The sequence below is a fragment of the Mobula birostris genome, chromosome 26 (genome assembly GCF_030028105.1).
Source record: "Mobula birostris isolate sMobBir1 chromosome 26, sMobBir1.hap1, whole genome shotgun sequence".
NCBI lineage: Eukaryota > Metazoa > Chordata > Chondrichthyes > Myliobatiformes > Myliobatidae > Mobula > Mobula birostris.
In genome coordinates, this window is record NC_092395.1 from 31,029,270 (window position 1) to 31,046,944 (window position 17,675).

Below are 17,675 nucleotides of genomic sequence, written 5' to 3' on the forward strand. Positions count from 1 at the left end.
TCTGTGATTATCAGTTACACACAGGCCTAAGGCCAGCTTTTCCAACTTTGATCAGATTTGATCTGCTCATCTGCTCTTTGTGTGTTCATTCTAACAGCCTTAGCTTCTCTGGGGACTGATCCCGCTGTAACTGGGAGCAGTGGTCAGTTACCAAGTAGTAACTCTGGTAAGGGAACAATTGCCTGGACATTTACATCAGGGTATAGTTGCTGTGGTGGAATGTATGGGCTGTTCAGGGAGAGGGCGGCCCCTCTGGCGAAGAGGCTTGTCGTGTCCATTTACTCACTCATATTTGGTTCCCACTGGACACTGGGCTCTCACCTGTGGCTCCAAGTCGCTGTTTGCATGCAACAGTGGCCACACCCGTACACCACTTTGACAGGCAAGCTAAAGCAAGTGAGGGTAGCTAGTGGACTTCATACCCTGGTGAGGGAGGGGCGTTCTGATCCTAGCACGTGAAGCCAGCTCCAGTTTACTGGGTGGCTGAGATCCAACAGCCACGAAAGCAGATCTGCAATGTTCCCTGGAGAGTAAAGGGTATGGCAAGGCACAGGAGAAGTCTCGATCATCCACTGCCACCAAGGGAGACCCCAGCTGTGATGACTGGACTGGACTTCCGAGATCGAGAGTGTGGAACTTCCCCAGTGGTACGGCTTTTCCACTATAGAAACTTTCTCACCTAGTATCTTTGTGCAGTTCACATCATACAAGAATTGCAGAAATCTCGTGTCACCGTCAGATACAATTATCATAGTTGTCGGCGTTTTAATGCCCTGTAGGATACAGTCACCTGGGTACTGCATCCCATTGGGATACCACTACTTAAGTTCTGACACCTCCTCAAGTCTAGCTGTCTGGTACTAATGCCTACTGGGGTATAATTGCATGTATATTGACTCTCACTGTGGTACAGTTACCTGCGTACTGATCCTCATAGAGGTACCATTTGCATCACGCTCGTTCCGTCTGACTTACATCCCAAAGACCCTTTGACATCTAAATAATGCGATATTGTTGTGTACAGCTAGATCTTTAACTGCAGAAGCCATCATGCCCTGATATCCTCTGATCGCCGTCATGACACAATGCACTGTAATCAGGGTCTGAAATTGAGATTTTTCACTTTCTAACCAATGCCCTTATTGCCACACTGGCAATCCTGTGTGTTCAACTATGCTCAAGGCTGGCAGCGTCATTTGCAGATGACAGACTGACCCCAAGACCATTAGTTCTTATAGTTGTTTCCTGAAAGTTTTACCAAAAATATGGGGCTATGTGGTAGGAAAGTTCTAGCCAGTGTTTAGAGTAGGTTACATGGTCGACGTAACATTGCGGGCCTGTAATGTGCTGTAGATTTCTATGTTCTATATTCTATGTTCTAAATGAAGTACTAGGAACTCAAAATAAATCATAAAACTACTGATCATACTATTAAAAATATAAAACCCATGTGAGTGAAGTTTGTGTGTGTTTCTTGGTCTGGGATTTCTTAATTGGTTTTAAACCACCAAATGTTTTCCAGGTGACTAAAGAATGACTTACCTTATAAAACAATGAGCAGCTGAGATCAGCCAAGTGTCTGCCACAAGCGTGGCCCCACATTCATGGTGGTTGTTAATTAAACGCAGGCTGACTTGCCAGGGCCACTCACCCTCAGTAGCATCTGCGCCCCCCACAATTCTGTTGGATAGTTGGGGTGCACCACAGCCTATGAAAATGAGCAGACAAGATGAACATAATCAAACATCTAAACTGTCAATTGTTCCGAAAGAAGTCCGCATCCTGAGCTAATTGATCTCTGAAGGCAGAAAATCATGCACAAAAGCCTAAACGTTCCAGATATCCCTCAGGGATTACTATCATTGCTAGCATATGTTAGGAGCTGTCCTACTCATGACCACGGCTTCCAAAGTATTCCTGAGAGAAAGGATAAGAAATACACCATGTTTTTTATGTCCAGCTATCCGTGCCGCACCCCAAAATGGACTACTTCTAGGGTAATGCAGAGGGAGATTAACTTCTGTCTATGTTATGCTCTGCCTGACCCGGGGTCAGGTGAATGGGTCAGTGATGAAGAAGATTTACTGTGTATATAACCCTGTGCAGCAGTTCACGTATGTGTGTATCTGTATGAATGTATATTGGAATAGGTTTCTGATATAGGAAGTGTCTTGAGTTCAGTGTTAACATCTCCCACTTCCAAAAGCAAAAAATTGTGACAAACACTTATCAAAGGCTCTCCTTCATACCCTAGTGAGGGAGGGGTGTTCCGATCCTAGCACGTGAAGCCACCTCCAGTTTACTGGGTGGGTGAGATCCACCATATTGTGAGAGAAGCACACTCAGCAGTTTATAAAATTGATGCTGATGGCACAAGGTAATGACGCACACACTCACATGCACACATCCTTGATATACCTAGTTTTTATGAGTTTCTTCCCAGCTTCTGCACTTGCCCATAATCTGATAATGATGCAGAAAGGTTGTATTCTCATGCATCAGTCACTGCAAGTCTTTCATATCTGTTGTTAGCATAATCATTATAATGAAGGGGAAGCTTTGGGACTTTGGTTCAATGTATTTCCAGAATTTAAAAAATCAGAAAATATACACTGTCTCTTTAAATATGCTGATATAGTTTTGTCAAATCAGATTTCATCCTTTCAAAAAGTCTCATAGTGATGCAGCAGACAAGGAACTACCCTTTCCTCCAGATATCTCTTTTCATTTCAGAGATCACATCTGGCACCTGAACTCAAATTGTCAGAGCTGTAAGGTGCCGTACTTCAACCAGGGATGAAATGGAGAAGCTGACGGCAGCCTGTAATTAAATTTAAGCAAACTGATTTGCAGGAGGCTGTCTGTAAAACTGGTAGCAGAATGATTTATTTCGATATGGGGATAGAGGATGGACTCCAAATAAAGGTGGAATTCCCAACACACCTTCATGGAGATGGAACAAAATAACTACAGGCAACATGGATCATTCAGTAAAGTTCTGAAGGATTCCACGAGAAGTATCTCAGTTTCTGTGCACCTTAGAGCTGGTCTCGCCTTTCCTACTGTGATTTGTTGAGTGATTATGCAAGTGGGAACTCAGTAGGCAGAAATAGCATTTCATCAGAGAAGGAATCCTTATTAATCAATTAACATTTTGCAAGGTGTAAACAGCTGTGATTTATAGTCTGCATAGAACATAAAACTTACTGCATTCCATCTCATCTGACTGGTCCAAGCAATCAATTACATTGTCACACTCTGGGTTGATCTTGGTAAGGCACTGGCCATTGTTGCAGATGTAATTCCCATGTGTGCAGGTTGCTGCTGTTTTTAACAAAAGAGCATTAGTATTTTATACTTCAGAATGTTAAGATATATATTGGAACAATACCTCAAAGTCTTTTTAGACAAGCAGAAAGTTTATTTCTGAGAAACGAAAAGTGAAGTATCATAACAGAATGATCATAACAACAGAACCCTGTTACCTGAACATCATGGTCCAATGCTGATTAGCTTCTCACATATAGAACGTGACACTTTAGAGTTGATGGGAACAATGATTGGGATGTGGAGTGATTAGGGACAGCACAATAGTGTAGTGGTTAGCGAAATGCTGTTGCAGCACCAGCAACCCAGATTCATTGCCCACCTTTTTCTGTAAGGAGTTTGTGCTTTCTCCCCATGTTTCCTATGGTAGGGGAGTCTAAGCCCTGAGGACACAGCCTCAAACTAGAGGGGCATCCTTTTAGAACAGAAATGAGGAGGAATTTCTTTAGCCAGAAAGTGGAGAATCTATGGAATACTCTGCCACAGGCAGCTGTGGAGGCCAAGTCATTGGGTATATTTAGGACAGAGGTTGATAGATTCTTGATTAGTCAAGGCATGAAGGGATATGGGGGAAGGCAGGAGATTGGGGCTGAGAGGAAAAATGGATCAGCCATGATGAAATGGCGGGGCAGACTCAATGGGCCAAATGGCCTCATTCTCCTCCTCTTCCTTATGATGTTCCTCTGTGTGGGCATCCTATGTGCACTCCGGTTTCCTTCCACATTCCAAAGACATATAGGTTAATAAAATAATTAATCGCACGGGTACAACTTGCTGGCATGGGTTCGTTGGGCAGTGAGGACCTGTTATAGCGTTGTATCTCTAAATTTAAAAAAAAATGAAACCTGCACACAGCAATGATTGCTGATAATTAACTCCAAATATCTGCATTATCCTTGGACAACTTGCCAACTAACAGAAAGTTACACAGACTATGCTTGTTTCTATTTCAGATAATAATAGTCATTGAAAACTGTATTATGCTCAACACACACAAAAAGCTGGAGGAACTCAGTGGGCCAGGCAGCAGCTATGGAAAAGAGTACAGTTGACGTTTTGGGCCAAAACCCTTCAGCAGGACTGGAGAAAAAAATTATGAGGAATCAGAGGTAGAAGGTGGGGAGAGGGGAGGAAGAAACACGAGGTGATAGGTGAAACTGGAAGGGTGGAGGAGTGAGGTAAAGAGCTGGGAAGTTGATTGGTGGAAGAGATACAGGACTGGTGAAAGGGGAATCTAATAGGAGAGGACAGGAGACCATGAAAGAAAGAAAAAGGGGGAGAGCACCAGAGGGAGGTGATGGGCAGGTAAGGAGTTAAGGTGAGAGAGAGAAAAGTGGATGGGGAATAGAGAAGGAGTGGAAAGGGAGGCTATTACTGGATGTTTGAGAAATCAATGTTCATGCTATGAGGTTGGAGGCTACCCAGATGGAATATAATTTGTTGCTCCTCATTGCGACAGTAGAGAACACCATGGATGGATATGTTGGAGTGGGAATAGGAAGTGGAATTAAAATGGGTGGCTACTGGGAGATCCCGCTTTTTCTAGCTCGGTGAAGCGGTCTCCCAATCTACATTGGGTCTCACCAATATACGAGAGGCCACGCCGGGAGCATCAGATACAATAGATGACCCCAATAGGCTCACAGGTGAAGTGTCTCCTCACCTGGAAGAACTGTTTGGGATCTGAGTGGTAGTGAGGTAGGAGGTGTAGGGTCAGGTGGAGCACTTGCAAGGATAAGTGCCAGGACGGAGATCAGTGGGGAGGGATGTACGGACCAGGATGTCCCCTAAGAAGTGACCCCTGCGCAAAGCACAAAGTTGGGGGGAGTGGAAAGATGTGCTTGGTGGTGAGATCCTGTTGGAGATGGCAGAAGTTACAGAGAATTATGTGCTGGTTGGTGGGGTGGTAGGTGAGGTTAAGAGGAACCTTATCCCTGGTGGGATGGCGGAAAGATGGGGTGAGGGCAGACGCGCGTGAAATGGAAGAGGTGCGGTTGAGGGCAGCATTGATGGTGGAGGAAGGGAAGCCCCTTTCTTTGAAGGAGGATGACACCTTAGTAACATATACTAAGGAGGATTAAAAGATTCAGCAACAGTGAAACAACATTCAAGAAACTATAATTCAATGCATACTAACTGGAAATCTGAAATAAAAACAGAAAATATTGAAAATCATCAGAAGATAAGGCAATATGTGTGAAACAGGAAAAGACCATTAGTGTTTCAGAGTGATGTCCTTTCACATTTTTAAAACATAAAGAAATGTAATAATTTTCTTTTGAGTCCAAGTTAGCACATTGAGACTGTTCACTGAATTTAAAAGACTGGGTTAACAAATTTATAAATATGAAAGTGGATTCTGAACGGAGGAGGAGAGGAGATGGTGGATTTCACAGAAAAAAAATTAGATATTCACTGGAAAGTATGGACTAGAAAGATTTTATTATTGGATTAGAATGGATGAACTGAAACATACTCGTTGATTACTCCTTTTCTTAGTGCTGTTTAGTGTGATTTTGATTGATTTGGACTAGCTCTGCAGCCTGCAGTCAACGAACAACACAGTGCTAAGTTGAACTGAACTGTACTAAGCTGAATATTCCTGGACTGTTTGATGTTTAATATTCTGTGTGTTATTTGCTCATTTTTTTGCCATTTGTGCAATTTGGTCTCTTTTTTTGCGTGTTGGGTGTTTGATGTTTTCTTTCAATGCACATTCCATGGTGTTTCTTTGTTTTGTGGTTGTTTGTGAGAAAGATAACTCTCAGGGTTGTATACTGCATGCATACTTTGATAATAAATGTTCTTTGAATACATCTTCAAATTAAGAGTGTTTGAAGAAAGCTGGAAACATAGGACTATTTTAGTGAGAGACTGATAGTTTTATGTAACGGATTTTCACCTGCGGCACTTTTCTCTGTGCTCTTAATGAATTCAATATTAAAAGATTAATTAACACTATTCAGTGCTATATTATTTTGATTTATATTATTTCTTTCCTTATATATGCACTACGTTATTCTTTTTAGTACACTATATAACAATAATCATTATTTCATTGTCACTACTATTATTTAACTATATTTGATATTCTCTGTTAAATAACAATGGCTTCTGTCATTGTACTCTGTATTGCTATAATGTGATATTGCTATTTCATGTAGTTTGTTATTCTGTTCTATATATTGTTCAGCAATAACTATTTTCTATGGCATTTTTTTTGCCAGGTAATGAAAAAAGGTTGTCATTACGATGGCTGAATTCTTAGGAAGGAGCACGAAGGGGGGATTTTCTGGAGAAGTGTGTAGTTCTCATGGGGGGACGATCAGGTAAGTTTACTTACAGGCGGTTGCTAAGGTCCGTTTTACAGCGATGTAGGAACATTGAGAAGTGGACATGTGTTAAGTGTCAGGCAACATGAGTCAAAGTTTGTAGGGTATAATCTGCACAATCATTGTGAGTCCTTCGATTTACTTAGGGAGAGGGTGAGAAGTGCACAATTAATAGCAGACATCCCACCCTGCAAAAACTCATTTCAGGGAGGCAGCACCATCAATTTGTGGGAGACTCCCGGAACTTCCGGGAGAGGTGGGATGTCTGCAGTAGAGTAGCTCCTTAGCAGCCAGCCAGCTAGTTTAAATAATATTAGCTATGCTGATGAACGAATGACACCTGTTAAACTCACCTCAACACGTCTTTTACAATCTTAAACCACCATGGGCAATAGAAAGATTATTGTTGCAAACAGTGCAGCGAGCAATACTGTCATTATTTTGACCCCTATTAGGCAGGGGTACACTTTATTGTAGTCTGGGGCGACGTACATTTCATACTTTCTGTTTTTGGGACACTCTCGCTTTTTCTCTTGCTCTCGCTCTCTCTCTCGCACGTGCTCTCTTGCTCTGGTCATGCTCTCGCACTTGCTTTCTCGCTCTTGCTCTCGCTCACCCTCTCGCGTGCGCTTGCTTTCTCGCTCTTGCTCTCACTCTCACGCTCTCTCTCGTGGTTGCTCACTCGCACTCGCTCTCTCGCTCTTGTTTTCTTTCTCTCGCTTGCTCTCGCGCACTCTCTCTCTCATGGTCACTCTCACTCACACTTGCTTTCTTGCTCTCGCTCTCTCTCACTCACTCTCTCTCTCTCGCTCTCGCGCTTGCTGTCTCGCGCTTGCTTTCTTGCTCTTGCGCTCGCTCTCTCACTCTTTCTTGTGCGTCTTGTGCCAGCATTTTGTATGTGTTTCTCTGGATTTCCAGCATCTACAGAATCTCTTGTGTTTATGAAAGGAGGACCAGATTTGTATGAAACTGGTAAGCAGCTAGGTTTCTAAATGCAAATATTGTCACAAAGTAAACACAAAACATAAGCACAGATATATTTTATGACATATGTTGTGTCTTCAGACATTGCCTGGGATGGCACATTAAAGTAGGGAACATGAATGGGGAATATGAATTTACTTGAGAGATATCTCATGGGGTATCTGAATGTCAGGTGAAGCTCATTGCATTTCTAGATACAGCAGAGGACGGATGTAGGTAAAACAGAAAATCTTGTTATCTTGGTAAACACGAGAAATTCTGCAGATGCTGGAAATTCAAGTGCAAAGGGTCTCGGCCCGAAACGTCGACTGTATCTCTTCCTAGAGATGCTACCTGGCCTGCTGCGTTCTCCAGCAACTTTGATGAAATCTTGTTATCTTATAGCTTTTTTATTGTTGAAGTGATCCCCAGATGCTTCATAGTTTATCAGTTATTTTCTAAATAGTAATTTTTTACATGTGCAGATATAACAACTAACTCTGAACAAACCCAGATTCCAAAACAACTATCAGCTGAACTCTTGTTCTTCTCTTTCCCAGTTCTGATAAAGGGTTTAAACCCAAATTATTAACTGTTTCCAGAAATGCTGACTGACCTACTGATTTGTTCTACCAATTTTGGTTTTGTTTCAGATTTGGCAACATCTGTTTCTTTTTAAACTTATCTCTTTGATTGTATTACTGGTGGGCAGGATCCTGGGAGAATTGACAAGTTGTCAGGGCTCCAGATTAACAGCCCACACAGAATGCAGCACTCCCTTCAGAATTTCATTGGACTCAACCCAAATGCCTTTGCTTATCCTCAACACATACAGCAAGGGTGTTTTGTGTCAATCTAATTTGTTTCTAATGCACATTGGCTGATTAATGGGGCATCATAGTGTGGTGAGAATATTTTTAGTGACCCTCTGCAGCCACAGTGCCCTGAACCAATACCACCCGAAGCAAATCTCCTTTCTTATTTTCCCTCACAATCCTATTCTCCTGCCTTCTCCCCATAACCTTTAGTGCCCTTACTAATGAAGAACCTATCAAACTGCTTTAAATATACCCAGTGACTTGCCCTCCAAAAGCACCTGTGGCAATGAATTCCACAGACTACCACTCTATGGTGAAAGAAATTCCTCCTTATCTCTGCTACAAAAGAACATGTTTCTATTCTGAGCCTATGCCGTCTTGCCCGAAATTCTCACTATTGGAAACATCTTCTCCACATCCACTCTATCAAGGTTTTACAATACTTGGTAATTCAATAAGATCTCCCACGTTCATCTAAGCTCCGGTGATTACAGCCACAGAGCCATCAAATGCTCCTCGTACATTAACCTTTTCATGACCAGGTTAATTCTTGTAAACCTCCTCTTGACCCTGTCCAATGCCAGCACATCCTTTCTTAGATAAAGGGCCCAACATTGTTCACAATATTCCAAATATCTACAAAACAGTGGTGGATACAGCCCAGTCAATCACAGGCAAAGCCCTCCCCACCATTGAGCACATCTACAAGGAGTGCTGCCACAAGAAAGCAGCATTTATCATCAAGAACCCCCATCATCCAGGCCATTTTCTCCTCTCGCTACTGCTTTCAGGTTGGAGGTACAGAAGCCTTAGGTGCCGTATCACCACGTTCAGGAATAGTTACTACCCTACAACCGTCAGGCTCCTGAACCAGTGTGGGTAACTTAATTCAGCTCAATGGTGAAGTGACTCCACAACCCATAGACTCACTTTCAAGGACTCTACAACTCAGTACAATTTACTTACATTTTAAAAGTATTACAGTATTTGCACGATTTGTCTTCTTTTGCACATTGGTTGTTTGTTAGGCTGTGTTATTTATAGTTTTTCAGAAATTCTATTGTATTTTTTTTATTTTTTGCAAATGCCTTCAAGAACATGAATCCCAATTATCTATATGGTGGCACATACATACTTTGATAGCAAATTTACTTTGAATTTTAAATGCGCTCTGACCAATAACTTATAAAGCCTTAGCCTGAGTCACGGTTGTAGTTCCCAATTTAATATGTGACCTACATGTCCTCCTTAAACAAAAACCTCCAACTGTAGGTTTCAGCACCCAGGGAACTTCACCACAACAAATCAACACCTCAGTGATATATCATTTCCTTTGGAGGGGGGAGAGAGACATTGCACTTTTTTTTCTGTCAGTTTCACTGAAGACAATATAAAAGGATTGATTCGAAATACCTTGTAATTCTCAAGCAAGCACAGAAAGTACAACACAAAAGTCAAGTTGATTCTCTGCTACAGTCGTGAGGGATCATTACATCTTTCAGCTGACAGAAGCCCCATCTGCTCTCTCGTATTATTCTTTGCCATCCCTTGTGGCACATTGTGTGGCAACCTTGCCATTTCTTTAGCGTTTTGTCTGTATTATTACAAGACCAAGTTGCTAGCTGGACACTCAACCCAGCCTGGATGGAAGCTGTGCAAGGATCTGGCCAGATTCGAACCCAACACCATTTGCCTCAAAGTCTGTGCTGATGCCACAACACGTCTGGCCGGCTAGTCTGCTCTCTTATGTGATCATAAAAGATAGAATTTTTTAAAAAGGATCGTGAGGCAGTTATTTCCAGTAGATTATTCTTACTCGGTAACAAAAACACAAGAGTTCATTCAGCCTTATCTATTTGTCATACACTTGGAATAATTTATGTGGACTTATCAGCGTACCTTTGGGATGAGGGAGGAAACCAGAGCACCCTGGGGGAAAACCCACGCGCTCACAGGGAGAATGGACAAACTCTACCTAAACAGCACCTGAAATTAGGATCAAACTCAAGCTGCTGAGGCTGTGCAGCAGCACTAACTTCAGCGGCACTTTGTCACTCATTCCTCCACACCAATGAAGCAAGCCATTATCAGGTTGCAGCTATGGGGTCTTGCTATGTGCAAATTGACTACCACGTTTCTTGTAAGGGTGACTATACATCAGAAATAATGAGCTGTAAAATTTTGGACATCCTGAAAGATATCATACAAATGCAAATCTTTTTAGTTATGCTTAAAGCTGCCAAGCCATTAGAAGCTGCATTTTTTACTGCTTAACAAAAAAAACATTCAATTTATTATTGAATGTAATAACTGCATCCTACTTAAACAGAGCACCTCACTGACTGAGCATAATTGTTACTGCCTGAATGGTGTAGTAACCTTAAGACAGGTTAAACAATAACTTTAAAATGACAAAAATGCAAATGGTTAATAATTACTGCTTTGAATGTGGATATTTTTAGATGTTAGAGATTTTTATTCCACTATTAAGATGGACTTCCAGTAGACATTAAATATTTACTCAACAAATTCAGCAAGCTTATTGGCACTGTACATGAAATTCTTAGACTTATTGATAGGGAGCTTTGTGAAAAAGGAAAAGTTAAACTTTCAATTCTCTAGTAATCAAACATTATTGAAGTATTCTGTGACACACGGCAGAGCAATTTAACTCATGCAAAGAAAATAATTTGTACTTACAAGCTTTTATCATAAAGTGTCGCTGGGATGGGAGCTCTTTTTGAGATCCATGTACCCCTGTATTAATAAGAACAAGATGAATAGAGTGGCTGCATTGGAAATGTGAACCCTGAAGTACCATTTTATTATTCTCTGAATGGCCCACCGAGCTTTCCAGTCTACAAAATAGGAAGAACCTGCCTTTGGTCCTTGCTTTGTACCAGCCTGAGGCAAGACAGCCAGATGAATACATTCAGCTGTCTCCTCGTTGCTGGGTTAGAGGCAGGCTCCTGGGTTACAGGAATTCCTGCTTTTCCCCAGCTGGAAAGTACATGTAAGATGAGATCCAACTGTGCTCTGATTGTCCCCAAGATGGAACACTCTCTGACAAGCCACGTCTGGTCTCAGCCCTTCAGTTGAATTAACTACCAGAAACAGTCTCTGGAAATGAGGAAATCCAGGCAAAATTTGAGATGGATCACAGACATTAAATCAGTTGAAAGGAGCAAGATTAGGGAAATTAATGAACTGAGTTCATAATTGTTTTCAGAAAACAATTCTTTGTAGTACTCACCAAAATAAGCTCCCAGGATGATGGCAGCCACAACAAGACACAACAACAACACAGCTAAGAGTACGTTCAGGTTACGTGCATTCCTGAGTTCTGCCTTTGGTTCAATGACTGGCTGTTTGTCCATCTCTTTACTTAGTTCCATGCTTGCACTGATGACATCGGTAAAGTTTCTGTAAAAGAAACTACCTTGCATTAATAACGGCCCATGATTGGAAAGTGGATTGGCACATTGGATAAATTATGCATTGTTCTGAAGATCCAAATCCATTCACACTATTTGAAAATAATGGTGCTTATAAGGGTTGGAGTCAGGTTGACTTCTTTCAAGAAAGGTTAAAATAGTTGTGGAAGAAATTACACTGAGTTGTATTGGTAGGATTGAGATACAGTACTTTGGAACTAGGAGATGCATAGAAAAAGGCATACCCACCTAGGTGCTGGCAGCCATGGGATAGAGTAGATTTTTAAGCAGGGGTCATGGGCTATATTTTAAACACATTCCATTTGAAGACTGAAATCTTAATACAAAGTTTGCAGTCAATAGTCCTTCAAATAGCCCACCATTTCCAGATAAGCATCTCTTCTGGTATTTATGGTTCATGCTTAGATCATTGAAACTATTCTCCTTGGAGCGATAGAGGTGTATAAGATGATGAGAGGCATTGATCATGTAGATAGCCAGAGACTTTTTCCCAGGGCTGAAACAAGGGGGCATAGTTTTGAGGTGCTTGGAAAGAGGTACAATGGGGATGTCAGAGGTGAGTTTTTCACACAGACAGTGGTGCGTGTGTAGAATGCACTGCCAGCGAAGGTGGTAGAGGCGTCTTATAAGAGACTCTTACATAGGTGCAGTACATGGGGCTTAGAAAAATAGAGGGCTATGCAGTAGGGAAATTCTAGGCAGCATCTAGATTAGGTTACATGGTTAGCACAACATTGTAGGCCGAAGAGCCTGAAATATGCTGTCGATTTCTATGTTAATGTTCTATGTTCTATGAGTATCAAAGAGATAACTAGTTTTATCACTCAAGTACTGAATTTTCATTGTGTCTTGTGCACCACATTTTCAAAAGACGGTTAATAACAGAGGAGATCAGGACAGATAGTGAAGGCAGGAATATGGACAAAAGAATCAAAAGAAAGATTAATGGTGGAGACATCAAAGATACATTAGATCTTCCAACAATTAATTGCCTTGGAGGAAGTGCAGAGACTATTTATGGGATGAATTTGGTTATGAAAGAATTGTTTTTATAAGAAAAAATTAAATGGATGCTCCATGAAATTTAGGAAACAGAACTCATTGAAATAAACAAGATCTGGAGGAAGATTTGATATGGTAGATGTTGAAAGGTTGTTTCCTCTGTTGGGGGAGTTTAGGGGCTAGGTGCTCAAGTCTGAGCTGTGGAAGAATTCTTTCCCTGAAAGATATGAATCTTTGGAATTCTCTGCTCCAGCGTGTTGAAGCTGTCCAAGGTTAGAATAGGCAGACTTTCAAACTTTAGGGGAACCAAAAGATTTGGAAACCTGCTAGGAAAAAAGAGATTGAAGCCAAGATCAGATCAGACATGGCTATATGGAATAGTGGAGCAGGCATAATGGGGCTGTGCTGCCTTCTCCTGCCAAGCCTCATGGGAACTGATCAAAAAGGTAGACTTAGACTTCTCGAGATTTCGACACACATGCACTTTTCCACACAGATTAGAGCACAGGAGCAGGGACCCAAGAAGATTCTCCTCTCCTTATCCCATTGTCAATATGGGACCCAACCACTGCCCTGATAGTGAACTCTCCCTTTCTCCTTCGGCCATTGTCATAACCACCCCATCTCTAATCTACCTTTCCTTTCCTGACTTCTTGACACATTGTTGCTGGGGAAATCTAGATCAAACTCTCCTGTCTGAATTCTCTGTCTGAATATCCCCAATCAGGTTGCAGCTCGGCATGGAGCAGTCAGGAAGACCCATTAACATCTAAAACAATATTCTCTTGTTTTCAAACTTGTACAGAGTCTGGTCTCCACTAATAAAAATCAGAGGATAAAGTTTATACCACATCAAATAGTTGCCTTGTTAACATTACATCTTTCGCCCTGTAATTTGCTATTAAGTGCAAAATCTCCTCTCATTATATCCTTCAGTGAACTGAGTGACAGCGTCTTTGGTGCCACAAATACCACAATAGCCTCACAGTCTGGGATAATTTATCAGCTGTTTCTTAACTGCTGTGATTGTAAGGAATGCTGATTTAATTTGAGATGTGGTTTATTACAAATAATGGAGGGTGTGAGTGGGAGATTGAGCTGAGATCGTATCTCTGAACTACTCAAGCTTGATCCTCTGTTGAAGGTCCCTTCATGTTAAATTCTACCAAATGACTCAGAATTCATATTGTTAAGTGAGATTCCCAGTAAGAACATTGTTTAAGATTACTGACTACTCATGAGCATTTTCAATAGCAGAAAGAGGAAAGTTATTCCAAGCATCAAGTGCCAGATAATGAAGTTTAAAATGCAGTGATTAACAGCTCTGCTCCATTCACATTGAAAGTGGATTGTATAGTTCCAGGTCTGAATTGACTGGATTTAAACCAACCAAGCTTGGTTTAGACTCAATATTAATTGGAAGCGTAGGTCAGGGTTATCTTGAAACCCTGAGGATATTTGTCACTTAAGTGCAATACACTATCACATACATTAGGTCAATGTGAAATTGTCTTTATAATTTCCCCCGATGAACAGACTCTCAACTACAGACTTTTATAGCTTACAGTATAACCTTGCTTGCCAGATACATTTCTCGCTTTTCAACTAATCCCACAAAATAGCCACAGTGAGACCAAAACATAGATTCAAAAGGCAGTAAGCTTAGTTTCTACTGAGGGAATATGTTTACATCTCATCAATGGTTAACCACAGTAAAAATTATTTTCCGAACTTTGTGGTAGGTAATTAGGTGATCACAGAGATTTGCACTCCACGAACGACAGAAAATCTTCCTTGCTTTTAAAATAACCTACCAGCCAGTAATTAAATCTGAAGAAACATAGAAGGAAAAAGAGCAGCCCATTAATGAGATGACAGGAGTTGACAAACCGGCTCCCTTCCGTGTACAAATCTTTAACTTCCTTTTCTAATGATTTGCATTAAAAATGCTTAAAATTTTGTTTTGATCACTGAAGTTTGCCATCATAACCACTCACTTTCTGCCTTTATTGCTTTCCTGTTTTTGCACACCTCCCTACCTCTCATCCCTCCCTTCCTTTCACCCTCTCCTCCCTTACATGGTATCCCTCTTCATTAACTTCTGCCTCGCCTCGTCTGTCCCCCTCTCCATTGTTACCTACTTCCTACAACTTCTGCCCTCATTCTTCTCTCACCTCCTCCCATATTGTCCTCTACTCCTCCATTCTCCAGGATCTTCTCCCCAATGCTTTTCTCCACCAGCTCCCAACTAAACTCAAGTACAAATCGCAATGCCATAGATCAAAACACCCTCAACCTGTAAAATTCACTGCAGCCCAATTCAACACAATTGAAATTCATTTTCAGATCACTTAATTTCAAGTACTTCTACAAATATACCACAGAGAGCCTTCTGACTGGCTGCATCACTGTTTAGTATGGGGGGGGGGGCTACTGCACAAGATCAAAGTAAGTTGCAGAAACTTGTAAAATTAATTCGCTCCATTATGGGTACTAGGCTTCGTAGTACAGTATCCAAGACACCTTCACAGAGCAGTGCCTCAGGAAGGCGACATCCACCATTTAGGATCCCCACCACCCAGAACATGCCCTCTTCACACTGTTACTGTCAGGAAGGAGGTACAGAGGCCTGGAGGCACACAGCGACTAACAGCAGTTTCTTCCCCTCTACCATCTGATTTCTAAATGGACATTAAACCCATGAACATTGCCTCACCTACTATTTTTATTTTCGTTTTTTGAACTGCTTATTCTAACTTAACTATTTAATAGACATATATATACTTAATGTAATTCAGTTTTTCTCTATATTTATTTATCATGTATTGCATTGCCGTAAATTGTATTGCCGTAAAGTTAACAAGTTTCATGACATATGCCAGTGATATTAAACCTGATTCTGACTTTAATCTCAATTCCTGTTTGGTTTTTCTTCCTGTATAACATTCGATAAGCTATTCCAAATGACCTTATAAAGTTATTCTATATTCATAGAGCACACACAGATATTACAGTTTGCTTTTTAATAAATTGCCCAGCGGCCATTTACACGTTTAAGGAGACCGAACGGTAGTAATTATCCTGCTAACTTAGTCCACTCATTTAAAATAAGTTTCCATGAAAATTCCTGCGTACAAACCTGTTCCGTAAGTAGAATCTGTAACAGCAACTGGATCCAGAACATCAAATGGGTGAAGCTGCACTGTGACACAATAACCCACTAATAACAATTATTTACTTCAACAACATGAACTAGAGAACTGACCTGTATTCAATCTGACTCTCTTTTACTCATTCACCAACTCACTGACGTGAATGCTCTCCTTGCTGCCCAGTCCCAGGAAATCTTCCTTTTAAACCCCGGTGGGAGTGGAGCTGAGCAATCACTGAGCACCTGCCAGGTACCACGGAAACAGTTAATCTTTGTTCAAACCAATAAGCATGAGGAAACCCACTCCTTACCTGAGTCAGATCAGTGAAAATAATTGGCCAACATCCGCAGAATGAATTGTTTGCCATCACAGTACATTGGGTGGGCTAAGGTGCTTTGAGATTGCAATCTGATGCCTTGATAATGTACATGGATACTGAACACAGGAATTCTGTGCCCTCCAGGGCACAGATGTGATTAGGGAGGGGGGATGGGGAAGAGAGGGATGATGAGCTAAAATTCAAGGCAAAACAGGGACCATAGCTAAATTCTGTTTCTCTGGTGGTTGCGGATTTTACACTGTTCAGTCTCTTTAGCAGTTTTATTTTGTCCTCAGTCATTAGGATGAGTGCCTCTCCGTTCTCTTCCCAGTTTTCTGACAGCAGAGGAAAGCAGTTGGTTCTCAAAAGGAGACACCGAACCAGCACTGTTATTAGCTAGCTTAAGGTGTATTTAAACTCACTTCTGTGTTTTTTTTCCACCCCTCTCCCCTTGAAGCAAACAAACCCACTAATGTTTTCAAATTGCTCTTAATAAACAAACCAAAATTACCATTCTGCCATTTTGTCTGTCTTTTCTGCAACTTAACTACAGTTTTTGAAGCCTTTCTTTCAGAATATATATTTCAGTAAAATAAGACACAGATTTCCATTCATCTATCATAATATTCTATAAGAGGGTAGGGTGAGTCCTCTGTTACAATCCTGAACATGCACTTTAATTATTCAAGCTGGATAATAGTAACTCTTCTCCAAGTAATGGGAATAAGGCAGCTGACAGACATCTCACTCTTATGGGCACCACTCTTCATCTCTCGCATGTTCCATTTTGCTGCCTGCAGGTTGTCAGTATTGTGTGTGAACTGTACGTGAGAGGAGGTATCAGAAGTCTACCTCACCTCACCTCTTTATTCAGCCTAGAATGTGGTACCAAGCATCCAAAGATTACTGGAAAGTTTTTCTGGAGATGGAAAGTATATGAGGTTGATTATGAGGCGTTTGAGAGGAGAATTAACATCCCATTGTTTGTGCTGCTGCTTCTAAGGAATAATAAGGATTAGCAGCCATGTCTGCTATACTGTACCTTACTGTCTTAATCATTACTGATTTTACATTATAATAGATAAACTACAATATATATTTAGTATTGTGTAGCAACTCAGTATTAATGTGGACTAAGGTGAAGAAGTACCTTATTAAGTCAAAAAACTACGGAGAAAGTCTGAACCAGGAACATGTGCGATTTCTAGATTGTGAAGGTCAGAGATTGTGTTGGGGACTTCGCAAAGCGAATTAATTTGTAGATGGAAGATGATGGAGGAACTAAACCCTCACCACTGGAATAATGA

At 41.1% G+C, this 17,675-nt stretch overlaps 1 protein-coding gene across 8 annotated transcripts in view; it reads right to left on the bottom strand.

Moving 5' to 3' along the window:
- The window catches only part of tmprss9 (transmembrane serine protease 9), a 114,198-nt gene extending 97,935 nt beyond the window's left edge, over nucleotides 1-16,263 (bottom strand). For 7 of the 8 annotated variants that reach the window (XM_072244229.1, XM_072244231.1, XM_072244228.1 and 4 more), the window contains exons 1-5: nucleotides 16,037-16,217; nucleotides 11,694-11,863; nucleotides 11,141-11,197; nucleotides 3,208-3,324; nucleotides 1,543-1,708 (exon numbers count right to left, since the gene is read on the bottom strand). In XM_072244229.1, coding sequence (XP_072100330.1) covers nucleotides 1,543-1,708; nucleotides 3,208-3,324; nucleotides 11,141-11,197; nucleotides 11,694-11,835 — 482 coding nt within the window. In that variant the 5' untranslated portion in view covers nucleotides 11,836-11,863; nucleotides 16,037-16,217. Of the gene's footprint in view, nucleotides 1-1,542; nucleotides 1,709-3,207; nucleotides 3,325-11,140; nucleotides 11,198-11,693; nucleotides 11,864-16,036 lie in introns of all 8 variants that reach the window. The other variant, XM_072244225.1, reaches the window with a different exon arrangement.
- Nucleotides 16,264-17,675: the final 1,412 nt, after the last annotated feature.